Source organism: Ixodes scapularis, unplaced genomic scaffold, assembly GCF_016920785.2.
Source record: "Ixodes scapularis isolate PalLabHiFi unplaced genomic scaffold, ASM1692078v2 PGA_scaffold11__112_contigs__length_91849675, whole genome shotgun sequence".
NCBI classification, from domain to species: domain Eukaryota; kingdom Metazoa; phylum Arthropoda; class Arachnida; order Ixodida; family Ixodidae; genus Ixodes; species Ixodes scapularis.
Window position 1 is genome coordinate 8,093,866 of NW_024609837.1, and position 26,956 is coordinate 8,120,821.

The following is a 26,956-nucleotide window of genomic DNA, read 5'->3' on the forward strand; positions in this document are numbered from 1 at the left end:
TAGACGAACCGAAACCAGACAACCATCGTGGGGGATTGCGACGCTAGAGTGAATGGGAGTCGCGGGGAGTAACTCCAAGCGACTAAGTGTTGAATTTCTCTCAATGCACGCGTTTTTTGTGTGTTTTAGTTGTCATAAAAAAAATGTTTCATGCATTTCCCCATTTTCAATTATCATTATGTGCCTCAGCTGGCCTAAGAACACCCAAAAATGGCAGCAAAAAAATGTTTTGGGTTCTTTGTTGTCGCCGCACGTGACCAACAGAAAAAGAGTGTGTCGTCTGAACACCCAATTTTCGACCGGCAGTTTCCACACATTAAAAAAAAATATATATAGAAAATAGAATTTGAGCTGCAGATATTTTCGGGGGCAGTTCGAACTTCGGCGAGGATAGACGCCTTTTCAATGATCAACCACGACCAATCACGAAGAACCACCTTTTTAGTGATTCCGTGACCAATCACGGCGAATCACATTTTTTCAGTGACCCATCACGACCAATCGCCACCAACCATCATCGACGCGCGCTTCCTTCGAAAAAGAATTAGCACTCACGGAGCGACTAGGATGCATTCAAGGACCATGGAACAAGTGTCGTCCCCCTTTAACCCGAATGAATTAAAAACTGAACCAAGTACTCACAGAGACAGACGATAGCCATGAGTCTGAGTGCCAAGTCCGGCGGCTCGCAGTCTGGATAGAGCGGCTTGACCATGTACGTGGCGAAAGTGAGACTCAGCACGGCAAGCGTGGCCGGCTGTACCACGAGTACGGTGACCCATAGCCGCAGGAAAGCAGTGAGCGGTCCGAACGCCTCGAGCACGTACGCGTAGTCCCCGCCGGACCTGGGGATGGACGTGCCGAGTTCGGCGTAGCACACGGCTCCGATCATCGAAAAGAGTCCGCACAGCACCCAGATGACAAGCGAAGCGCCGACGGAGCCGGCGTGCTCGAAGACTCCCTTCGGCGATACGAATATGCCCGAGCCGATGATCGTACCCACGACGATCATGACGCCGCTGAACAGTCCGATTTCTTTCTTCAGTTTCACTTGGCCGGGTTCGTCGTGCTCCGACATGGTCGCGCTGTTAGCTCTGGATACCAACACGGGTTTACACGCGCGGAAAACGTGGCGTCCGCGAGGTGCACGCTAGAAGTGTCGGTGGTGTCGGCGCGATCGGCGTTGTCAACGTGCTGGGATGTTGGGCGTCTGAGGAAGAGGCCTGCGGCGACAGGAGCGGCGCGGCGGTGACGGCGGCTACGGCGGCGACGGCGGTTCGACGCGCGGCGTGCGGGCGTGCGGTGTGCGTGCGTGCGGTGGCCACGCATGCGCTCTTGCGCGCCGCTGATAGCAAACAGGAACCGGATGTGAGTAGACGTCGATGCGTTCGTCTGCTCCGTTTGGTTGCTGTGTCGGGTCGGTCGGAGTTAGCTCGGGTTCGTTGGGGTCGGGTGGGCGTGAGACGGGACGGCGCCAACATTGGTCGGCGGAGCTGCCGTGTCGGCGCATTTTCGGTGCCTTTGTATCTGTGGGGTCTGCCTTATCTAGTTTTTTCCTGCTCTCGTGCATTTTTCTGTACGAGAAGTCCGACTGTCGTTTGTTTAACTTCGGTGTTCAAAGTCGAATAAACAGACAGCACGCGTTGCAGAAAATCAACATAATGTGCGACTCTAGTTTCAGTTTCGTTTTCTAAGGCGCACACTCTATGAGTTCCTTCGTATATTTATTCTTCAACAAAAATAACACAACGCGTATGACCTGTATACTGCCCAATGTAATTTAGCATAAGCCGAGGAATGTTTGGAAGCAACTATTTCAAGCAGACGACGGGATGATTCTCCTTCTTCACACCATTCTTGGTGGCTCAGAGAAGGTTCCATTTACAATGGGTGCTAAAAATCGATGAAAAATAAATCATAGAACAACACTTCAGTTTGGATAAAGCTTCCCTCTTCCCGCCCTTTTACAGCCGGTAGTTTATTTAGCCTGTATATATAAGTCCCGTAAAATGCCTGCAAAAACCAGCTCGTCTATACGTCCCCCAAGTTTTATGAACCTACCAAACTCCAGACTTTAATAGTATGCACTGCCAAAACAGCCACCCCCAAATATTATGAAAACCTACACTTGTGCAAGTGACACTGTTCTCTAGCGGCGTTGGAACCAAAAATGAAGTCGAAGTTCGCTGTTATTTCGATCGACCGCTGCACGGGAAGAGCCTTGACTACCAGTTATTCAAAGATAGACCCGATTATTCTTTTTTCGGTGCATATTTTGAAAAGTGAAGAACAATCTACAACCAGGACAAAACAAAACATATAAAAAAGTAGACCTGGAATTGTACTGAGCATAATTAGCGAGCCTATCGCGCTAACCCAGGCGCTCACTTGTCTCAGTCGCTGCACCTAGCACTCCGGTGCAAAGCGGTGAAGCTCGACACCCGCGCTGTTGAGAGACGACACGGAGGCATGCGGCAGACATGATAATCGAGTGACCTCACCAGGAGGACACGAGTTCAGTTCTGTCTCATCACAGTAGCCGCCATCCTACAATTTGGCAAAGGTTTCTCGAAACTTTCAGCTCATCACATCGCCGACACCTTCTGGAAATTTAGACGAAGTCGGCGATCCATCCGCCAGCGCATCAAATAACCAGCGCGGTTGACGAGCGATCTCAGTTCTTCATTTTACCTTAACTTAAAGCGCAGCCGCTGCTACGAGCCAACGCGAAGCGCAAGTTTCGTCTTTCTGAGACTTTCTGAAATGCATATTTTACCATTTTTCTTTCCTCCTACTGCTGTACAGATTAAAATAAAGCAATATATTGTTTTTATGATTTGTCTATTTTGGCGCGGGTGTGGCGCAATCTTGAGCAAAAATGGCACTTTGGCGTAACATGTAGCACACCTTCGTTCAAGGCGCAACTTGGCGTAGATGGCGTAGATGGCGTAGCACTTCCATCACTGAGATACGAGGGACTTGTCTGTGCGAGGAAGACACGTCTCTGTATGTGCACTATCTCCCGTAGAGATGCTAAAGGAAACAACAACAAAGTGTCTGAATGCAAGAGCGCTCACTTCCTTAGACATGTCCCAATATTTTTCTCAGCATATTGAAAAATAGTAAGAGCAACACGTCCACCGAACTGCCCACTCGGAAAAACATAATTTATTTCATATACAAAAAATATACATTTATCAAAGCACAGACAAGGGGAAAACTCCCATTCTCTTAATAATTACACGGAGCACCCTATGCAACACTGGAAATTTGTACGAAGCATGAGACTGAACGGCGAGAGTCACAACTGATGGAATGGCTGTGTTATCACCCGCAAAGCGGAGAACACGCAGTGCATGAAGGAAATATCGGAAAGCATGGAAAAAGGACCTATACGACACACCATGTTTCAAACATCAGCCACGTCCTATGAACGTCCATTGGCTGTTATTGAATTTGAATGGGACCGTGCGGAAGCTACCAACACTCATCAGCGCTGCCCATCAGGCATCTGCCCGACGCCCACAACATCCAAAAAAAGTCCCTTGGAGCGACGTCCCATATACGTTTCGTAAATTACAGCCTGCCGCAAGCATTCTGTAATCTGATCCCATACCCGTATGTCCGCGAGACATCACCGACATCCATGAACATCCGCAACGTCCCACCAATGTTGATAAGACGTTGGTTATCCTCGAGGGAAAGGTGAGGAGCGAGCTGCAATGCTACCAATGTTTGCAACACCTCTCTGTACATGGTAGCAAGACCAGGTGGAGAAGGTTGTCGATCAACAAAAGGATAAGGTTCATCCTGCACCTGGCAACTTGCAGATGCTCATACAAGGTGTTTAATTTTAATTCCAACAGATATAGAAAGAAGGGGTGAGAGTTAGGCAAGTGCTGTCTTCACTATGTATTTATAATGCTCGATTAGGGAATAATCGGCATGCTAAGTTGACTAATTAACTAAGATATGTTAATTTACTTTTTATTTATTCATTTTAGGGGCCATGTTGCAAATTGAAGTATTGATGGCAAATACTATTACAGGAAAGACAAATTTAAAGAATTTGCAAAAAAATAGTGGTTATCGAGATATTAATTAATAAATTTTTGCATTTGTTCTGACCGATATAAAAACTGTGCGAAAAAAGAGCGCATCAAGCCCTGCCCAAATTGACGCTTGGACGAGCAACATAGCCACGTTGTCACTGGTCCTCAGCACACCCATTAAGGTCACGCTGCCGAGATAGTGATGACATGATAGAAACGACGATGTCGCTCTTCAAACCGTCATTGTGGGCTTGCAACACCCTCTTTTAGCACAATTTTCTGATCGGGCAATAACAAAAGTTGGTCGTTTAATATCTGAAAAACAATTACCTTTTCGCAAAACTATTTAAATCTGTCTTGCTTCTCATTTTAATTGTCGTCAATACTGCAATTCCAACATGAACCCTAAAACCAATGATTAACAAGCTAATTAAGAGAATTTCGTTAATTAGTCAACTTACCGTGACGATTATCCCCTCATCTTACGTCCGCCGAACCTGATAAATACATGAAGACGGAACTTGTATGACACTCAAACCTCCCATTTTTAAAAAAGTCTGTTCAAATTGAAATTGAACAACCTGTACGTTAACACTGCACACCTCACTTGCTGCAGATCTGCATTCAGCACATCCTCTGCATCTGTAAATTCACGACTCAGAGTGTCGGCTCCTTGGAATCGATTCTCGGCAAAACACAATACGTCTTTCCACGGCCAAAACCAGACGAAAAGCTCGAACGACGATCTATCCGAGCATTTCATCACGTTGCCCGTGGGTCCAACGACGGTACAGATGTGCAGATTTGCGGCTTACAACCTAAGCCGTCTGGAACGACGACTTTGACCCTTGAGCACGACTGGAATGTCCAGACGGAGCAGCGAGGCTGGACCCTACGACGGGTCGTCCGGCGTGACAGCGGGAGCGGGGGACCGCGCGGGAGCCATCTGGCGAATCTCGGCAGCCAGCTTGGCCTTCTTCATGTCCCAGAAGTCCATCTGCGCCCGGAGCACGCTCATTTGCAGCTCGTGCTGCGTCCTGTGGTACTGGATCTGCCGGCGCACTTTCTCCCGCTGCAGCTCAATCAGGTCGGGGTCCCACTTGCGCTTCTGGCCCGACTTGGAGGGGAAGTCAAACCTGTCGTCTTCGTCTGCTTCTGCCTGAGGAACAAAGAACGGATTGTCCGGTCAAATTTTGTATTCGGGAAAACACTTGGATATTATTCTTGTTGCCTCAAGACACATCGTACGTGCAATATCTGAATTTTACATGCCCCTCTGCATGAGTAATTCGAATTTATGCCGGTCTAATCACATCCTAGCGTAAACGCTGCTTTCGTTGGCAACATTGAAGCTACGACGTGACACAACACAGAGCGATCATTTTCGTCCCGTCGTTTTCCTGCAAGTGAACGCAGCATCGTGCTTCGTTTTTGTTGTTGCGCTCAACTTGTTTCGTGGATGGGCGAGATTTTTGTTGCGCAGTGTGTGCGCCACAACCGCCAGGCATCACGTGCGAGCCAAAACGTAACATTCCACACTTTTCCGTGAAGCGTGGAGTGACGAGCAAAATAGATTGTCGCCGTACGTAGGGACTGGGTTCCCGTCAAGATTGAAATCCCACTTTTGCAGCAGTCATCTCGCAGAAGAGTGCTAAGAGCTGAGCTCCAAGCAGACAGAAGGCTCGTAAGCTGAGGTGTGATGCCGTTCCAACGATATTCAACTACACCCACTCCTCACCCAAATCAGATCAATCGGTTTCATTATGCAGCGAAACCAAAACCAACAGCTAAGCCATCTGGAAACTATGCCAAAAGTTGTATCTGGCACGCGTGCAGCAGATTCTGTTTGACCCGCGTGTGAAAATGGAGCGTGGCTACGATTCACCAAGCTCATCCAAGTCAAGTGATGACATGCATTTGAAAGATCCGCCGTTTCCCTTTGACCCGCGGACATTGCCTCCGAGGGATCAACTCCCAGCCTCATCACCGATCCAGGGGATCCGCCAATTCGATATATGTACCCAGATGCCGCTTCGTGTACCTAGGTGCCGCTTCAGAGACAAAATCTGCATCCTTTGTTTTGCAAGCGCTCCTAGTTCGACTGGTGGCCGTCGCAGTTGTGTTTGCGCGAAACGACATACGTTTGCTCGAAGATTATGGCTGTTTTCGAGTAATATCCTGCTAAAAGGCGTGACTTTTTTTGCACACGCTTGGGAACTGCATTAAAAGAAACGTATTTCAGTAAAGTACGGCCCAGGAGATTATAAAATTCGAAACAAAATACAAGACATCCATCGACTAACGCTTGTTATCCCGATCACCCAACAAACCTTTGGGTTTTGTGACGCCGTAGTAGCTGCAGATGTCAGCCATTGACACTGGCGAATTCGGGGTGCAGTTTCGTACATACGCTCATCAAAAAGTTTCATGAATGGGGGAGATCATATATCAAAATGAAAATGGTGTTTGTCTATATGAAGGCACCCTCGATGTAACGAGCACAAAAACTTAAGTACTTCCGGTTTGGACCGGACAATTCCTTTAAAGGCTGGTTCACATATTTCCATTTGGGTGTGTTTGACTGCATTACAAAGCGCAGGTACAGTTGTCGGTCTGACGTAACAGTCTGCGACCATCGGTGTTGCACCGTGCGGAGTGGCGGGAGGGAGGGAAGGGTCAGCAAACCGATTACTCCCCAACTCCACACGATGGTGGTGTAGAAACTGCGCATTAGTGCTATCGCTCCCTCATTGAATTTGATGGAAAGTTTAAGCCAGTTGATTTTTCGCTCGGCAACTGCACGGTGGAGCCGCGGAAATCTGGGGAGAAGCGACATGCTTCCTTCCACTTGAAGTAGCGTAAAGGAAATAAAAGCAATACACCGCAGATTTTTGCAATGTTAAGATTGTTAAAATGACCCCTTTAGAAAATATGACACTGTACATTTCCCTGCAGATGAAGACCGAAGGACAGAGCAATGTGCCACGGATATCGTTTCTCTCACCCCATGGTTGGAGTGGGCGTCCAGCGTTGCCGCTGAGGCCGCGCCGTCTTCGGGCCCCACGGCCAAGACTGGCTGGAAGGGACGGCTGCCCAGCGGATGCGGACACTCAGCACCCTCGCTCAGCATCTCCGTCCTGATTGGCTGCCGAGTCTTGTGCTCCGAGGCCGGTGGAGGAGCGTCCGTCGACGACTCTTCTTCCAGCTCCGTGATGACCATGCTGCGAACGACGGGGCGGAAAGCGAGACCGTGCAATTAAGTTCTTTGCTTTGGCTACAAAAAGTCGTTGGAATACGGCAAGCAAGTCGACCTAACTACGCTGCCTGCAGTGCGTCTCCAACTCGTGCATTTACCACGCCCAAAAAAATGGTCCCTCCGTTTCTACCTGATGACGACAGTGTTGTGATGTCGCCGTCTCTGACCCTGTTGGTGTCGCGGCAGCAGATGTGGCAGACGTCCACCACCGCTGCAGACGTCCATCATTAACCGACGTCACAAAAACCGGCAGGCTTTTGTGACGTCATTTGTTGCCGCTCCGGGACCACTTTTGATGCATACCCAGGCGAAAATTTCTAACTGGGACCAGTTGGCACCTCAACTGGTTTCAACTGGGACTAACTGGGAATCAACTGGGACTAACTGGTCCCAACTGGGAATCAACTGGGACCAATAGGAGTCCAACTGGGACCAGCTAAGGGGTCAACTGGTTTTAACCATTCCCAGTTGGGAGTCAACTGGTTTGAACCATTCCCAGTTGGGATTCAACTGGTTTGACTCCCAGTTGGGAATGGAGTGAACTGGGACCGGTTAGGAAAGTAACTGGTTGGAGCGATTCCCAGTCGAACTCCAAATGCCTTTCCCGTTCCCAGTTCACACGGGGCAACAATTTTGACAAGTTGGGTGTATTGACCTTTGCTAATGAAGAAAACTCAAAACACTAACATTTTTAGATTTATACAAATAGGGAATTTTAATTACTGGGGTACATTTATATATTTATAAAAATATAAAAATTTTAATTAACTAAATAATTTTTAATTGGAAATATAATTAGTGACAAAATGTGTTCACCTACATTTACACTTTTAGTGCATTATTAAAATATATTAAAACATTTATTTAAATACCTACAGTATTTTTTTTTCTTTTAATAAATAAATTCATCTTTTGACTAATCAGAGCTAGCCGTGGCACGCGGGTGCGGATTAGTGGTACGCGCTGTCGACAGATGGCGCTGCCTATGCTGACGGCGGAGTCGGACGGTCGCTGCGGACGCGGTAGAGAAGGGTCGCCATCGCCAGGCCATCGCCCAAGTTGGCGTCGTTATGAAAATGTCAAAACTACAGACCTAACTGTACACACACCACGGTGGCGGCGAAGAACTTCGAGGATGGAAAGATGCAGTTCAGCGATCGGAGGGCACCCAGGAAAGACCGGACGGAAGAGAACACGCCGCGGAGAGCACAATGGCGAAAATGGCGGGAGGTCTACCTCGAAAATGTTCGACTGTTGTGACAGAGATTGCAAGGTGGGAGCGCTACCGCATCTTACTGGTACTTCTCCTGCGCAACGCAGGATAACGGGTGAGCACCTTTTTTCACGCGATGGGAAGAGAAGCTGAGGACGTCTTCACTAACGGACGCCAGCGGCCAATCTTCCTTCATCTCATCAATACCACCTCTGAAAAAGCGATTCAACCGTCGCAAGCAAGTGGCTAAACCCGGAGCGTGTACGTCACCGAACCTATTTAGTTTCATTCTCCAAGTTTTTGACAATAAAGTCTTGTCACCCTTCCATTTTGTGCCGTGTTTCATTGTTGCTGGAGTTGGTACCAACTCCAACTGGGACCAGTTGTAACTGGGACCAATTCCAGCTGGGATCAACTCCAACTGGGAATTGTTCCATAAACCAGTTGCAACTGGGAATTGTTCCATAAACCAGTTGCAACTGGGACCAACTGGTCCCAGTTGAAAATTTTCGCCTGGGTAGGCAGAATGGGACATTAAACAGACCAGCCAGAGGCACGTTTTAGGCACAATAATCAAACTGCATTTCTCTCCTTGAGCGAGAAAGGAGGCACAAAAAGGGGGAAAGGAGTAATCATGCGTGCAATGAAGCTACGACCTCGCAGACGGCTCTCCTCGATCGGTGGCAAACGATACATCGGATGCAAGCTCTTTGTTTGCTGTAGCACGTCTGATTCCGTCTGCTGTCTCAGTGAGATAACTTCGTACTCAGAAAAGCAGGATATACAATACTGGTTCAAGCTCTGGACTTCGACGATGTTCTTTGCGCACATCATCGAACAAGTTGATCTCGAACAGGAATAAGTCACTGAAACCATAGGGACTGTGACACATGCTTGCAATGTTTCAACTATGAAACATCAGATGGCGCCACTGAAGTCAGTCACTGCCGCTATATCAGCGCTGCGTATACTCTGCGCAGAAGAATCTCCTCCCACAAAACCTTCCACTCATTCCACTTTAGCAAACGCTGGAGTAGAGCCTAGTGACGAGAAGGAGACCACCAATCGAATGAGCAGAGAGCTTTGTGTGAAGGAATTGTCCTGCCTTTCTTAATCTGTAACAGACCTTAGCAAGTGCTGCTTCATCTCTAGAACAGCACAATTTCGAGCACTGACATAGGAAGAGTGCTCAAATGTAAGTGTGAAGAGGTCTTTAGTGAGCAGGAGAGTCACTACCTGGACACCTCGTCAATGTAGGTGGCATGCTGGTGATCAGTGAGAGAGGACGCGTCTGCTGCCGCGAGGCCGTTCTGGCACTCCAGGGATGCCGGGAAGTCCTCGCAGACGATGGACAGAGCCAGTTGGTAGGCCGGGGCCAGGTCCGACAGGTTGCCTGCACGAAAAGCCACATTTGACTCTGGATTTACACTGGATGGACGGGCGAGTGTGGCCACACTCTTTGAAACTGGTGGCGTCTTGCGCCACCTAGTGAATGCCTTTTATATCAATCGTTAATAGCGTACACAGGCAGATTCCCAGTTATAAGGGAGTTTTAGAATAACGCAGGCAATTTTAGCACACATTAGTGCCAAATTTAGCACTTGTGTTAGTGCACGCTAAGCATATGAGTGTATTATTAGAATAGCGTTTCTCTGCCGCGACGAAAAAGCCCAAGCATCTCGTGCTTGCAACGCCACCCAGATGCAGTAACAATTTTTATTTCACACACGAAATGCAGTAACTTGAGAAAAACCAAAATTTTTGGTTCAAAGTGACATTTCAGATTTGTTTAAATATGAGAATGCGACGCGAGCGGTTGACCGGTAGTGTCCGCTTGCGTCGCCTCGGCAAGAGAGGTCTTACCATTGCCATGCTGGGCCTTCCAAAACGTTTATGACGTGCACCTCCCGTACGAGTGCAATGTCGTCCTCTGTTAAAATCGCAGTTGCGAAGGTGCTGCTCAAGTCGCGCTCACAACGCCGCCAAAGCGGCCGCAGTTGCATTCCTGGGAGCCGCCATTTTTTAGCTGTGCTCATCTTGGCTTTAGCCAACTTCTCATCACGAATCCTTCTTGGAGGGGCACGAAGACTCTTTGCGCACGCACGCAATTTCTGAAAAATAGCATATGCTAAAATAGCGCGCGCAAAGTGCAATGCAGTTGGTGTTTAACGCATGTGCAGTGGCGAGAAAGCTATTCTTTGCGTACGCAAAGCTTTAGCGTGTGCTATTCTAAAACTGCCTATGTAGGGGTTATCTGGCCAAAAAAGTATGAAGATGTAACTCAAAGGTTTTATTTGGCACTCATGAACTTGCCATATTCATGCCTGGGAGAAAATACCTATTGGCTCAAAATGGTGCTGTTTGAGAGAAAGCAATGCTCATATCATAATGACTTTAACCTGAGGCTGGGCCAGAAGAACAAAACAATTTCACAAAAATAGAAAAAAATATATTGTAAAACAAATTTCCTTTTTCTGCCAGAGTCTTGGGTTAAAGTCATCATGATAAATTTCTACCAGCTCGTCAGTGCACTGTCTGTATTTTCGTCAATGCAAGCACTTTCGCGTTTCTAAACAAAGTTTGTTATCAAAAGGCACTGTCATTTCAAAACTAAGCATGCAAAAGATCCACGTTCAGGTTATGCTAGTCAGGATATTGTTGATAGCATCAAGAAAATTCAATAAGATAAAATTTTTAAATGAGTTTATTTTATTAGAATCTGAAAATGTTCCTAAGAAACACCTAAAGTTGCCTTTGCAGACTATTCTGACCATAATTGCTTTTGAGTGTAATGTATATTCTTGTTTATTCATCTGTTGAATCATTATAAGCAATTAAAAGCATGCATTAAATCAATTATAAACTTTGAGTTAGAAACACATCTGAAATTTTATAGATTCAATTCCACAAGTTTGCAGTTATTCCCGGATCCCAGAAAAGCTTGTAGCACTTCCCAGATAACTTTCAGATATCCTCAGACAACTCCCGAATATCTCTAGATAAATTCCAGATGTTACGAGAGAACTTGCGGATATCTCCTAATAACTTCCAAATACCTGCCGAAAGTTTGTGCCCTCAGATATCCTGCAGATATATGTGGATAACTTCCGGATATCTCTAAACAACTTCCTAAAATGTCCAAATAACTTTTAAATATTTTCACACAACTACAGAATATCTCCATAGGACTCACAGATACTCCCAGAACCCTTCCAGGTATCTCTAGAAACTTGCAGATATCAATAACAAATGTCTCAGGAAAGCTCATAGATGTCCCTGATAACTAGGGCTCCGTGTTTTCGGAGTTTATTTTTCGTCAAATTCGGAGGGTGTTTTTCGGAGTTTATTTTTTGCCGAAGATTCGGAGTTTATCGGAGTTTATATTTTTTTATTCCCAATTCTCCGAAATTCGGAGTTTAATTTCGTTGTGTTTCCTATTAAAAATAAATAAATAAATAATAACCGAATGTAAACGTATGCCAGATAAAAAAAGAAGACGCGCTTGTATCAATTGAAATATTTTTGTTGAATTTGGCACTGGTGCCATTGCTATTGGCAATACTAATTTATCCATCAGATTTAAAAACAGCGCGAAAAGACGAGGACCAGACAGAGAAGTGACACGGACGTAGTGCTGTTTATCCACGACAAAAGTCACACACAAGTGCCACTTCGATAAACGCCGATACCTTAAAATCACTAAACTCCCGGAGGTAGTCGCTAGGAAGCTCGTAGTCATCCCATCCTATTCCATCAATCTAGCCCGCGGCCGCATGAGGTGGAGCGGTTAAGGAGGTAATAGAGAGTTTGAACTGCCCCTCTTCCCAATTTTATACAATCTACATGGTCCATAGCTTTCACTGTTACTAATACATACCCTTTCCTTTCTCTAAATCACAAACTGGAAACCAAAAGAGTGGCTTTTGTTGTGACCCGAATGTACAACGAACGACCTGTTGCCCTGAATCAACCTTGAAGAGACAAGTGGCAAGACCCCTGTTGACAACGGTCCGAGATTTGAAAGATAATTATTGTGGAATTTTCCCAGGACCATTAACTCTGTGCTAATCAAACTTTAAAAAAAAAAAAAAAAATGAACACTGACACATAAATATTTGGAGTTTATCGGATAAATCCGAATTGACCAAAATTTTACCGGCGGGTGTTTTTCGGAGTTTTTCGGATTTATCCGAAAACACGGAGCCCTACTGATAACTCATGTATGTCCCCTGATAACACTTGAATATGGATGCCTCCAGAAAGTTCATGGGTGTCCCCGATATACTCGCGAATGTCCCAGATATACTCGCGAATATCCCCGATATACTCGCGAATATCTCCGATATACTCGCGAATATCCCCGATACACTCGCCGATATCCCCGATATACTCGCCAATATCCCCGATATACTCGCCAATATCCCCAATAACTCGCGGATACCGCCAAAAACGGATGCTTCTAGAAAGGATATCCCTGAATCACTTAATACAGGAATGGATGTCCGCGGAGCTCCAGCGAGCAGCTAGGGGCCCTACTCACCCGACCGCTTCTGTATGCTGAGCGCAGCCTTCTTGGCGAGCATGATGGTCTTCTCCCACTTGCGCTTGAGCTGGTCCATGGTTTTCTTGGAGTGCGGACTGAAGCAGCGTGCATTCACCACCTCCGTGATCTCGATCCAGCATTCCCGCTTCTGCAGGTTTGTCACGCTCTCAGAGGCCTTGGCACGCAGTATCTCCTGGGGAAGAGTGTCACGTCACCATCCACATAACCGGGCAGAGCAGGCAACACCGGGTCGTGAACAAATGACCAGTCGGCAAGGTGGACCCGATCAATGTAGAAAAGAAAAGGTGCACTCGCTGCAACTTACAAGTGGTGGCATTATTTGTGGCTCCGACTGGCTTGCCAGTGCATGTTTTTTGGAATTAATATTGCGGTGTATAGCAGCAAAATGAAATTGAGGGTGCCGTTTTTTCCAACAAAGCATGCTTTGTTATGAACATCGATTGCCGCTACCGTGAACACGACGTGATTCGCTTTTGGTGGCATCCGCTAAACACGATTAAAGATATCGCTGAAGACAACTGCTAAGATGTTTTAGAGCGCAGCTCTTAGGCACCCGTTTTTGGCCTGAGCAGCGTCGCCGTCGGCGTAACCGCACGGTGCATTATGGAACGTTTCCCATGATGACGTCACACGTGACGTCACCGCACGTTGCATTATGGGTAAATTTCCCCACTAAATTCAGCGAAAAAATTCCCTGCTAAATTTAGAGAAAAATTCCCCGCTAAATTGAGCGGAAAAAATTCCCCGCTAAATTTAGCAGAAAAATTTTCCCGCTAAATTTAGCGGAAAAATTTCCCCGCTAAATTTAGCGGAATATTTCCCGCTAAATTGGAGGCAAACAGGAGAGGAGGAGGGGAGGGTACGGATGAGGAACATAACCTCCTCTTTGTATTTTCCCCTCCTCCTCAAGAGCTGCAGTCTAATTCGCCGTTACAGAGGATTGTAAACATTGTTTTTTTTTGTTTTTTTTTTTTTCATTTTTTAGGGTATTTTTAGTTTAGCAGGGGGAGGTGGGGACTTAAACACATTACAGAACCCATTGATGTGTTCTTGGTTTCTACGCTTTCCCGGCCGTTGCATTCACAAGCGCCGGTTCCGTTGAGCTTCCACCGAGTTATGCGTATCAATGTTCCCTTAGTTGGGTTTGCCTTCCCGGTTCTTACGTCCAAAAACTTTCATCCGACGCGAAGCATCGAGCCGCTGTTAATCCGCTTAGAAACATACACTTCAAAAGCCAGATGTATGCATGTGCATTGTAAGTTTCTCTGGCTCCGTAAGTTTCATTTCACGTGGAGTTAAATTTACCATCACAGACCGCGCGTCAAGTTTCACTGCATCGCACCACTGCACGCGTCGAGCTTCACCGCTTTGCACCGGCGTGCTAGGAGCAGCGGCTGATGCGGGGGAATCTTCCGCGTTGGCTCCATGGTCACAATTATACATAGATTCTTTGTCACGGGTATAGATACCCTTACTAAAAAAAGCCAAATTATATATAAATAAGAAAGGGAGTTTCCCACGGTCGTGAAAGTTAACATAAAACCAACTGCTGTGTCAGAGCTGCTGCTTTTCTTTTCAATAGCCCCCCCCCCCCCATAAAAAAAGCAAGATTATTGGTTGTTATTGTTCCACTTTCAATACATAATTTCCAAACGTTTCAAGATCAGTATTGCTTCATAAGTAGAGCATGCAGAAAACAGCGCCAACTACCACAATGTATACCAAATCTTTACCATATGCATAACACATACCTTCCGCTTCCAGTATTCCGTGATCAGCACCAGCAGGTCATTCTCCGTCCAGGTGGGAGCCTTAGGCTCCAGACTCTCCATACATCTGGAAAGACAGTGCCAAAAATAAACATTGGCAGCAAAAACTTCGAAAAAAAAAAAGTGTAATTGATTTTCCCATAACCATATTCAAAGGCGTAGAAAACCAGAGCTTTAAAGGTCGTTGTCTAGTGTTTTTCGCAAAAAATTGCTACCCGTAGAGTTCCGAGAGAACGCCCGCCCCCGAGAGATCGCCCGCCCCGTTTTTCTGGACAAATATCTGTACCATAAAAATTCCGAAACCCCCGCCCCCCCCCCCCTCCCTCCCCTACCCCTTCCCTCCCTCCCTCCCCTCCCTCCCCTACCCCTTCCTTCCCTCCCTCCCTCCCTCCCTCCCTCCCCCCCCCCCCTCCGCCCTCCCCCCCCCCCCACCCCGATTCCCGTCGGACTTCATTCGATGTTCAACGGGAATCGCATCAATCGCGCAATTTGCTGTCTTACAAGCAAGTTCATAGCGGATTCCCGCGTTTTTGTCCTCGATCTGCGCGCGCTATCTCGATTCCACGCGAGTTGGTCCCGCGCGTGTATATTCCATCGTAAAATACGATCCTGCTGCGTTCGTGATCTGCGGTATTTGTTCCCGTAACAGACCAGTATGCAGCGGATTCCCGCGTTTTTGTCCGCGATCTGCCCGTGCGATATCGGTTCCCGTGAAAGGCAAGTTTGTAACGGGCTCTCGCGTGTTTATTGCACCATAAAACTTCAACCTGCTGGGTCCGCGATTTGCGGTAATCGGAGTTCTCGACGGGTTTCCGCAGGTCCTTCGCACCGTGAAACGCGAATTTGCTGCGTCCGCAACCTACGGTATTCTTTCCCGTGACGCAGGAGTTCGTAGCGAATTCCCGCGTGTTTATCGCATCGTGAAACGCGAATTTGCGATCTCCGCGATCTGCGGTATTAGTTCCCGTGTCACGTGGTTTGTAGCCGGTGCCAAGGTGTTTATCATTAATTTTTGATAAAGTTTTGCTGTGGCATCCCCAAAGATAGCCCACCCCATGTTTTAGAGCGCAGCTCTTAGGGGCCCGTTCCCGGCTTGAGCGGCGTCGGCGTCGCCGTCGGCGTCGGCGTAACCACAACTCTCGTAACCTTCGTGAGGGTTACGAGGGTTAATCTCATGAGGGTTACCCTCACGAGGGCCACGAGGGTTACTTACCCTCGTACCCCTCACGAGGGTTACGAGGGTAAGTAACCCTCGTGGCCCTCACGAGGGTTACGAGGGTTATTTACCCTCAAAAGGGTTACCTTCACGAGGGTTACCCTCACGAGGGTTACTTACCCTCGTAACCCTCACGAGGGTTACGAGGGTTAGTTACCCTCAAAAGGGTTACCTTCACGAGGGTTACCCTCCACGAGGGTTACTTACCCTCGTAACCCTCACGAGGGTTAGTTACCCTCAAAAGGGTTACCTTCACGAGGGTCACGAGAGTTACCCTCACGAGGGTCACGAGAGCTACCCTCACGAGGGTCACGAGAGTTGCCCTCACAAGGGTTACTAGGGTTACCCTCACGAGGGTCACGATGGTTACCCAGGTCACGTGACCCCGGGGGGGGGGTCACGTGACCTGGGGATACCCCCCGAGGTCACGTGACCCCCCGTTGACGTCATAGCCACTGATGACGTCATCAGTGACGTCACTGATGACGTCACCGGCATCCGCATCGTCATCGTCACTGATGACGTCACCGGCATCCGCATCGTCATCGTCACTGATGGCGTCATCAGTGACGTCACTGATGACATCATCGGCATCGTTACGTGGCCCCAGGTCACGTGACCCCCCGACGTCACGTGACGCCCCAAGGTCACGTGACCCCCAAGGTCACTTGACCCCCCCCCCCAGTTCCCTTCCCTCCTCCTCCTCAAGAGCTGCGCTCTAATTTGGCGTTACAGGGAGTTGTAAACGGCTTTCATTTTAGAGCGCAGCTCTTAGGGGCCCGTTCCCGGCTTGAGCGGCGTCGCCGTCGGCGTCGGCGTAACCAAGGTCAACCCAAGGTCACGTGACCCCCAAGGTCACGTGACCCCTCCCAAGGTCATCTCAAGGTCACGTGACCCCGCGTGACCCCCTGAAGGTCACGTGACCCCTAAGGTCACGTGACCTTGGGGGTCACGTGGGGTCATCTTGGGATCACGTGACCCCCAAGGTCACGTGACCCCTCGAGGTCACGTGACCCCTTCCAAGGTCATCTCAAGGTCACGTGACCCCAAGATGACCCCACGTGACCCCCGAGGTCACGTGGTCTCCTCCCCAAGGTCACGTGACCCCTTCCAAGGTCATCTCAAGGTCACGTGACCCCAAGGTGACCCCCACGTGACCCCCCAGGTCACGTGACCCCTCTGAGGTCACGTGACCCCCAGGTCACGTGACCCCCCGAGGTCACGTGACCCCTCCAGGTCACGTGACCCCCAAGGTCACGTGGGGGGTCACCTGGGGGGTCACGTGACCTTGAGGTGACCCCCAATTCACGCCTCCCCGAGGTCACGTGACCCCCTCCCCGAAGTCACGTGACACCCCCCCCCCCCGAGGTCACGTGACCCCCCCCCCGGAGCATACTAAAGAATGAGGGGAGGAGGAGGAGAAGGGGGAGGGGTCTACCCTTAGTACCCTTCACTCCTCCTCCTCAAGAGCTGCGCTCCAATTCGGCGTTACAGGGATTTGTAAACGGCTTTCACTTTTTTTTTCACCATTTATCCCTTCATTTTGGGTGGGCGTTCTATCGGAACTTTAACGGGTAAACAGATTAAATTATTACCTAGTTTCAATATATGGCTTGTATCGACGTCATGTCAGCCGCCATTGCTCCGCACCATGTTCCTGTGTGCGCACTGTTTGCGGCATACATTTTGGCATCATTGAACCTGTTCTTCAGAAGACTTGCCAAGAAGAACAAATTCGTTTCTGCGAGATGTATGCTGCAGAAGATAGGAGCTCAGGAGCATGGTACGGAGCAACGGCGGCTGCTACGGTGCCATATGACTTCACATGCAAGGCATGTATACAGCCACCGCAGTTTCGTTATGACATGACAAGTATTTATAACGAAAATAGTGCCGAAGTATATCAACTCAAGTAGTTTTATTTGGTTCCTTTACAGCTCGAAGAGTTTTTGCAGGTTTTGTTGCTATTCCTGGGCCTATATATAGTTGGAACTATGTGGTAAAGTTTTGACTCCCCTATCACAACCCAGCCTGAGAAAGACATTCAACCTGCTGCAGTGACCCATTTAGCTTTGAGTAGCCTGCAGGAGATCAATACTTGGGGAACCGAGTGGGGGTGTTGGTTTTGGCTGAGTCAGCGGTGTCAGTTTAGGCTCCGCTAAGAGCGGAACACGCGCCGCGAACACAAAGAGTGATTGCGTTCGCTCGTATATGCAATACTAAAACTCGCTATTAGAGAGTTTTAGAAAACAGTGCTTGCGCATCCGGTACGGTATAAGCCCTCCGGTACGACCTGCGCATATGCGAGTATTCTATGGTTGCGCATGCGCAGTTCGTACCGGAGAGCCCATCGTACCGTATCGGAAGCGCGAAAACGGTTCCCCAAAACTCCCTATTAGGGAGTTTTTAGCGAGTCGTTTTTCCAGCGCACGGTTCCGAAATCACGAAAGGTACAGCTGGTCCGTTCCGTGAAACCGTACGTCAAATTCAACATACTTTAGCGAATCGTGAAAGTGGCGCGACCGTGTAAACGATGATGATGATCATGCTTAACGGTGGCGCCATCTTCTAGCAAACATGTGAAACATTCTGCAGCGTGTAAATCCGTGGCGGCTCGTGTTTCCGGCGTACGACTGATGTAAACAAGACGGCCGGCGTAACATTTGCCGGTCGGAATTTCAAGAACTGCGATGCTAGATAGAGTAAAAAGTATCTGAACGACCGTAAAGGTTTGTGGTGTGTCTCCGTCATCTTGAACTTGAACGATCGTTCACGTTGTGTGCCGTCGAACCAAATCATTTCGTCTGCTCGCGGACGCCACGGCAGCTAGTCTGCCCGCAGATCACACAAATTTACTAGCATGCGCCGTTTACAGCATTCACGATCGCTTACCATTGTGAGCTGTCCTCGAAATGATTTGGTTCAACCTCTCAGATGAAGCAGACTAGCAGGACGACAAATTGCCTCCCGCTGTCCTAAGCCTAACGCTCGGCTGGGTCGGCGAAGGCGGTCGCCGAACCGACCGCCATCTTTTTTTTACCCGAGTCGTGAACGGTGCTGGCTGCGTTGCGGTGACGACTCCAGCGGCCGGAATGGGAGAAACGAACGAGAAGAGCCTCCCGACTCCCCGAACGACTCGCGCGCGCATGCGCAGTGGCGTCGCAGATGCGTTCGAGGGCGAACCGTTCGTGTGGAAACGACCTGCTAAAACTCCCTATTATCAGACATCGACCGTAAGTTCGCGCTTGCGTGCACGACAATATAAATGCTGGTTCCCACATTTGCGACGGTTGCGTTCACAGCAACCCAAACAAAACGACCCGAAGGCCGGAGAAACCTTGACTCGTGATTGCTTCGCGAAGGTATACTTCCTCAAGTCACAGGGACATCTCTAGACCACATGGTCGTTACTGTCATTTCGGTTGCTCCAAAGGCAACCGACATGTGTGAACTACGGTCCCTGGCTGGATTAACGCTTTGCTAAGTAGCGAAACCGATTGATCTGCCGACGCGCTCTCCTATATTGGCCCGCGCCCGCGTTCCGTTTCCGGCTAGGAAGAACGACTCGGCCTCACAACCTCACTCGAGTGACGGTTTGGTACCTTGGCGTTGGAAATATCCGCGTCCAGCCTTGTTCTGAGTTTTCACGTGACATGATTCGGCAGAGTAACAATGAAGATTTCGAACACTGCCGCGGTGGACGAGTTAGGAAGAACACGGCAGACCGCGCGCTAGCAGACGACAGGAGCCAACTCATGTTTACAAACAAACCGGAGCGCCCCTAGCGGACGCCACCGGCGCGGCGCATGCGCGATGGGAGTGTGGGCAAAAAGCGCGCCGTCGCCCATAAACAAACCATTGAAATGCGATGTTGTCGGCGTCGGTGTGAGTCCCCCTGCTCTTTTTCGCGTTCGAATTGTTGATTCTACGTCTTCCCGACGATGTCTGACTACTTGAGCAGCGTCAGCGAAATTACCGAGGCTCGCTACACCGCGAAACTTCGCGTGAATAATGTGACATGTGGCGATTCATTCCGCGTGGACGCGTATGTACGCTAAAACCTGATTCGCATGATGAGATTTCGCTCGCAGTTTTCAGTCGCGACGCCGCTCGGGCTGCAAAAGCGTGAACCGTATTTGAGATGGTCAACATCGATACTGCAAATCGCAAGCAGAAACGGACCAAGTCAATTAGGCATAGCAAGTCACTGATGGTCACTGGAAACAATGATCAACATCTCTTTGTATTTACTTTTTACATCGAGCCTGCTTACAAACCTTCAAACCTAAGTCTTTTGAGGCGTGCACTTACTTTTTATAGCAAGTACCGGGCCCATATTTGGTCTATGGGCCGGCGTCGTCTAAGAGAGCAGACGACAAGCAGAAACGTTCGAAAGAGCAGACGACAGTTCGAACGATCAGGCGGCCGTTTGAACTTGACGCACTGAACGTAGTCCGCAGGTGGTCGCACAACTTGATGGTTTTCTGGCGTTCATGTTGAAACAAAACAAATAAATCTGATGACCATAAGTATCCGTGAATTCAACCCAAAGTGCTTTCCGCCCAAGCAATCGTTGTCCGAGGGCGTCTATTTTTCCCTTTTCACGGCACATATCCAGATTCTCGGACGAACCGAGTACGTGAAAACTGACCTTCAAACCTTTCTCGACCCTTTTGGTATGGCCCCAGTCCCGGCGTTTTGACGAGAAGACAAGTTTTTGGCTGGTTCCCTTCGAAACAACGCAGGAATACACGTCTGGCATGGGGACTTCTGCCCACAGCCCCAGACCGGAAGTGCGACCGACGCGCCACCACCGCGCCGTGACGTCACAGAGATGAGTTGGTGCATAGTTGGTTGATAAAATTTACGCTTCGCGCTTCTTACAAGGGCAGACAACCATCGTTATGCAAACGTGCGCGACAAGTGCCACAGGAGAGGGCTGTGTCGCCATTTGCTTCTGAGTGCCGCACTGGCCGCACGGAACTGACGGTAATTTCTACTTAGTTTCTCCGAACTACGACTTCTGCGATGTGAAACTAGAGAGTTTTAGTAGATCGTTCCCATGACTCCGATAACGATGCCCGATACTCCGCCACCGCCTCCCTTGCGCATGCATAGTATCGTTATCGAGGCTATCGGAGGTATCGGAACGATCTACTAAAACTCTCTACTAGCAAGGCGAACCGAACGCTCGCGGCGCATATGGTATGGCCGCGAAGGACAGCACATGCAAGCTATATATTGAGACTGCGGCCAAAGCTACAAGCGGGAGCTAGCCAGAGCCCCGGGCTTTGAAACGCGCATTTCTAGAGCCATGTCTCTGCTCGTGCGGACTATAGTAACTGTAAATGCTTACTCTAGTGCGGACAAGCCCGTGAAATTGCAAGCTTGCCAAAGCTAGACGTTCACGCGCGCAAGCTGCACGTGCTTGCTTGCATGGGGCACCAGCCGGGCCCATGCATGCTTGCAATAGACCAATTTCACCAGCCCGTTTGGGTACGCTGCCGCAATGCCGGCAATGCATCGAGGCAATTTGTCTTTCTGCACGTGCCACCTCGCTTTATAGTTCGCGTACAAGACACGAGATGTCTCGGGCGCTGTCGCCTGTCTCCTGTGAACTAAACTTATGGCGGCTTCACGCACGTGCCGAACGCTTGCCTGCCATTCTTCAATTTTCTTGTAGATGCCACCATCTTGGCGCTTAATGCTGAGCGCGCGCGCATTTGGCGATCGTTGCGATTCGAACATGCGAATTTTCGAGCTTCAGATACGGCATCAGGAAGCTCATTGCCTGTTTTAACAAGCCCGGAGGACGGAAAACACTTTCCTGTGATTGCAGACAAAACTTCAGATGACCGGCAACAATGATTTCAAGCAGCAAGATCCGGAAAAAGGGGGACGATGTCATTCTTTTTGCCCGATCCTCCAATGGTCTTCCTGACGGTCACCTTCGTGCACGGTCTGGTGATAGTTGCAGAAATGTATTGCATATTTGGTGGCTCTAGTAGGACGATAAGAATGGCCCAAATCGTCCTACTTTCTTCGCGTACGTAAGATTCTGGACGCATGAAAGAATCGCGATGAACTTCACGAGGATCATCACGACCCTTGCACTGCCAGAGGAACACGCGATCCCTTCGATCTCCCTGATAGCGACTCGATAACGCTCCGCGATCGGACCGTGTGCGAAAGCAAATCGAGAAAATACCTGGCCCAGGCGTCGGTCTTACTATCCATGCCACGATCCTCCACAATGGAGCGGAGCAACTCCTTGCGACGAACAGCAAGACGAAAACGTCGTCGTCTTCGAAAGATCCGCCGCAGAGTGACGTCGTAATGACGTCCCCAGCGGGCCCTTGGTGGCATTTCTTTATTGAACCGGAAGCCGTAATTGGACACTTGGCGTCGCTTTGCAACTCTACCACAGTGAATTAGACGACGACGATGACGACATAAAGCCATACCGGGTGAGTGCGGAGCTACATTCTAGCCCTGGACGTTACCGCATCGGAGGTGGCAGCCGTCCACTTCGACTGGGCCACCTCCTGAAGCCGTTCGAAACCTTCAAGACACGGTAACGTAACTTAACGTAAGAAAATGAGGCAGTGTGAATGAGCCTTTACACTGTCAACAATGCTCTTCTAGGGTATTGAACCTGCTGAGCAACGCAGAAGTCGGTGGCGCCAATGAGTGGTGCACGTGCTCGAGGCACGTGCTCCACTCAGTAGTCAAGGGTTCTCCAAACCCATGGGCACTCTTCCAACCCGCTTGCTTCCAGCTGTAATGTTGGAGGTCTAGAAAAAGGGAAGGGTTCCCTTGGATTGAAACAACAATTCGTACTGGCGTTTATTCGTTAGTTCGTAGCCAACTTGGAGTGTGTTCCAGTTGCCAGACCAAGCCAGATTTATGGCTAGATTCCACTACAGTAGACACTACACAAGCTTCCAGCAGACCCGGCTGCTACCGACGCAAAAAGATGTGCGCTTGAAAAGACGGTGCCGGTTCTCTCGCCGTAACTGAACACTGTATAACCAATCTTCTTAGTCTTCAGGTTTGAGTAATTTGTTCAAACTCCCTCTTCCTATGTACTGATCATGGCGAAAAACAGAGCACATGGAGATAAGGACACAGTATAAAGAAAACTCCTGTGCGCTGTTTACCACCATGTTGAAGCTTGCCCAACTCACCACCTTGTTACATTTCTTATGTGTATTGTATCAGCTTAAGTTTACCATATTCTCATTATTCTTTTCCGCTGCGCGAATATGCCAAATTCTCCACGGGCGCTTTGATTCATGCCCGGTGAGGTGTCGTACTCGCAATTGTTGTGTAGCGTCATAATTAGCTAAATACTAAATTTCAAAGTGAAATAGTTGTATTCAGAAAATTTAGCTTTTTTTTCCTTGTTTAAATATTAAATGTTAGCCAGGTCTACTTATTTAGATTTTCCTCGTTTATAATTACTCGTTTTCTTCCCGGCCCTCGAAAATGCGGCAGATGTCATGCCTAATCCGGCCCCTTAGCCAAAAAAGTTTGGAAAACTCTGGTGCAGTCAAATGGGAGCTACAGTAATAGTGTAGTATATGCAGCCAGCACGTGCCGAAACAAACGCTGAAATAAATTCTAAGGGCATGTCACACCGTTGCAGTGCCGACAATGCAGATGTTCTTGCTTTTTTCATATACCCCCCCCCCCCCCCCTCAATTAAAAAGAAATCTATGTGTGTTTGTTACAAGTAGGGTCAAATGCACCAATGATCAAAGCCAGTGTAGCCCTAGTATTACAGTGTAGCCTTTGGAAGCCAACAATGCGCATCACTGAAATCAGCGGTCCATGGAAGCAAATGGGGACACAGTACATGGCACGTGCCTCGCGCGCTTGACAATAATTGTTAACACATATGAGGAACAAAAATATGCTTGATTAAAGAAATTGTAACAACTAAGGATCTTATCTGTTAAAACGCTTTGGCTAAGAATCCGCGATGTGAAATGTTGCGACAAGCTGACTGCACACGACACGGGAGACAAATACGTACGTCACGCGCGCCTCCCTACTACCACGTTATTGCCATCGGTACGGCTAGAGCACTTATGCCTCTATAGTGCTCTAGGTACGGCAGGTTTATTTAATTGGTAAATCGTTTTAAAAAAATGTTTTCTGATCTGATCAAAGATCGGTTTGGCATAGACTTGCGTCTATACCACACGGCAGCGGACCCCCCCCCCCCCCCCCCCCCCCCCACCCCATACCTCGGCAAACCTCACTCATGAGGGCCCTCACTCACCCTCATCTTTACAGGTGAGGTGAGAGTGAGTGAGTTTCTGAACCAGGAAAATTCATGAGTGTGAGGGTGAGTGAGGGCTGTGAGGGCGGTGAAGGCCGTGAGGGCCGTGAGGGCGGTGAGGGCCGTGAGGGCGGTGAGGGCCGTGAGGCCCGTGAGGGCCATGAGGGCGGTAAGAGGTATGAGGGCCATGAGTGCGTGAGGGCGGTGAGTGGCGTGAGGGCCATGAGTGCGTGAGTGGTGTGAGGGCGGTGAGTGCGTGAGGGGTGTGAGGGCCATGAGTGCGTGAGGGCAGTGAGTGGCATGAGAGGCGTGAGGGCCATGAGGGCGGTGAGTGCATGAGGTGGTGTGAGGGCGGTGAGTGCGTGAGGCCCCCTTCAGATCGAGCATCTTTCTCAGCAATTTTGGTGTTAATGGCGGGTTGTTCTCAAGCTTTCCCTAGATCGACACGAATTGCTGAGATCGGGTCCGGCTCGAAATAAGCAAGCAACTCGGAGCAATTCCAATACGTTTGAAGCGGCTGCATCTAATCAGGGACGCAAAATTTTTACGTGATACCTTGTGCCGGTGATGATAACACCGGAAGACTTGGTTCTCGTTTGAAATCGATCGTTTTTTGGAAATAAATTGTTTCAGAAAAATGCATTAGTATTCTTAACGAGATTTAAATGCATAAAAACACGTTTATAACGCGTAATTGTGTCTAAATAGTGCAAGAAAAATAAACTTTTATGATGACGATGGCAAATTGCAGCAATTGGTGATCGCGGGCGGCGCGTGTTGCTGGTGTTGCGACGTAAAGTTTCTGGGCGAAATTGCCCCATCTGAAGCTGGCCTGAGTGGCGTGAGGGCCATGAGTGCGTGAGGGCCATGAGTGCGTGAGTGGCGTGAGGGCGGTGAGTGGCGTGAGGGCCGTGAGGGCGGTGAGGGCCGTGAGGGCGGTGAGGGCCGTGAGGGCGGTGAGTGGCGTGAGGGCAGTGAGTGGCGTGAGGGCCATGAGTGAGTGAGGGCCGTGAGGGGCGTGAGGGCGGTGAGGGGCGTGAGGTTCAGTGAGGGTGAGTGAAGGGCTGAAGGTGAGTGTGACTGTGAAGGTGAGTGAGGGGCTGAAGGTGAGTGTAGCTGTGAGGGTGAGGGTGAGTGAGGGGCTTAGGTGAGTGTGGCTGTGAGGGTGAGTGAGGGCGACCTAAAATGCCGACCTCTGCCCCCCCCCCCCCCCCCCCCCCCCGAAAAAAAGTATATTAATGATCGCAATAGGCTACGATAAAGAGGTCCGTCTTTTACAATATCTCCAACGTCGTTCGAAGCGTCATTAAGTGTACAAGATTTACGTGATCTAAATTAAGACTCGCTTGCACGAACGTTCGCGCACTGTAAATAGAAACAGCGGACCACGCTTGAATCCCCACAGAAGGCGCATCCCCTTCGTAACAATAATCAAAGAGCCGACACACCTACCATAAAAAAGCACAAAAAGGCGGAGAGAAACACCTAAGAGGAAGCGAACAAGGAACAATGCGCAGTGATGCGACCGAGGGATGCGTCGTTCTTTCTTTTACATTTTTGCTTCTTTCTGATTAGCTTCCGTCTGGTCGCGCCCCCTGCCGCCGCCACAACGATCTAGCACGGCCGACTTTTATCCGCGGAAAAAGATGGCGGCGTGCGTTCGGCACGGTCGGAGAGTAGACGACGTCCCCGGTTGTTTCAGCTACTTTAAACGTCGTTAGGTGTGCGCAAGTGACTGGTGCGACCGCGTTCGACGGAAACGACATCGTACGACGCCTACGGGACTCACTTTTCGATGTGGTAGTACATGTATCCGCCGCGGTCGCTCCGTTTGAGCACCCGTCGCTCGCCCGTCAACGGCGAGTCGGTCGTGTCGTCCGTGGCCTCCAGCTTCGCCGAAGAGCGCAAGCCCGCTGCCCACGCCACCGCACCGCCGTCACACACACACACTTCCCGTGAACGAGCACGAATCGTCACTGCGCGCACCTGCGACGACAACACAACGGCAGCAGCAGACGCTATCGGGAGCAGACGAGCGGTAGCACGTAGCAGGAAAGCACGCAACGCCAAGCCAGCCTAGAAGCTCTGTGACGTTTTCGCGGCGCTTTATCCTCTCGGTCGCTGTCTCTACCCTGTTTTATCTCTCCCTCCCCTACCAACACACCCTCCCCACCCGTCTCCTCCCCCCACTCTTCCCCGACCCTTTGCTAAAGCCGTCTTTTTACCTTACACACCCGCACCCCCCCTTTCCAAGCCTTCACGCAAGCAAGCCAAAGCAAAGGCGTTCTCTTGGAGGAAAGAGGGAAAACCCTGCAACGAGTAAAACGACCAAATCCATGTCCCCCACTCCTTCCCTCCCTCCTCCCTCCCCCCTCCTTCTATACCCCCCACCGGAGTAATAAAGACAAAAATAAAAAAAATCCTCCCCTCCCCCTTCTCTTCTGGTCTCTCCTTTCAACCTTCCCCTTTTTTGCGAGAGGGAAAACAGAGGCGATAGGCCAGCAGCTGCAGGAGCAGCCCAGCTTTCCCTTCCTCTCTGCTGTTTTCCCTTTCCCACCACAATCCTTGAACAGAAAGAAGGAAAGACGGATAGATATGC

General features: G+C 49.3%; 2 protein-coding genes across 2 annotated transcripts in view; both read right to left on the reverse strand.

Moving 5' to 3' along the window:
* Positions 1-1,155, reverse strand: part of LOC121834991 (large neutral amino acids transporter small subunit 2-like) — a 66,388-nt gene extending 65,233 nt beyond the window's left edge. The window contains exon 1 of the mRNA XM_042288811.1: positions 643-1,155. Coding sequence (XP_042144745.1) covers positions 643-1,078 — 436 coding nt within the window. The 5' untranslated portion in view covers positions 1,079-1,155. The remainder of the gene's footprint in view (positions 1-642) is intronic.
* Positions 1,156-4,328: 3,173 nt separating this feature from the next.
* LOC8038575 lies at positions 4,329-26,516 on the reverse strand. Its single transcript, XM_042288810.1, has 6 exons — positions 26,147-26,516; positions 14,837-14,921; positions 13,062-13,257; positions 9,758-9,914; positions 7,057-7,273; positions 4,329-5,211 (listed from the first exon to the last, which is right to left on the reverse strand). The coding sequence occupies exons 1-6, from the start codon at positions 26,164-26,166 to the stop codon at positions 4,945-4,947; spliced, it is 942 nt and encodes a 313-aa protein (XP_042144744.1). The 5' UTR covers positions 26,167-26,516; the 3' UTR covers positions 4,329-4,944.
* Between the last annotated feature and the right edge of the window lie 440 nt (positions 26,517-26,956).

Bases quoted from the DNA above. Each gene is read 5' to 3' on its own strand.
- LOC8038575 (XM_042288810.1), bottom strand. From the start codon at position 26,166: ATGTACTACCACATCGAAAA. The intron at 9,915-13,061 runs GTGAGTAGGGCC...CTTTTCGTGCAG, and splicing joins CAGCATACAGAAGCGGTCGG to GCAACCTGTCGGACCTGGCC. The intron at 5,212-7,056 runs GTGAGAGAAACG...TTTGTTCCTCAG, and splicing joins ACGCCCACTCCAACCATGGG to GCAGAAGCAGACGAAGACGA.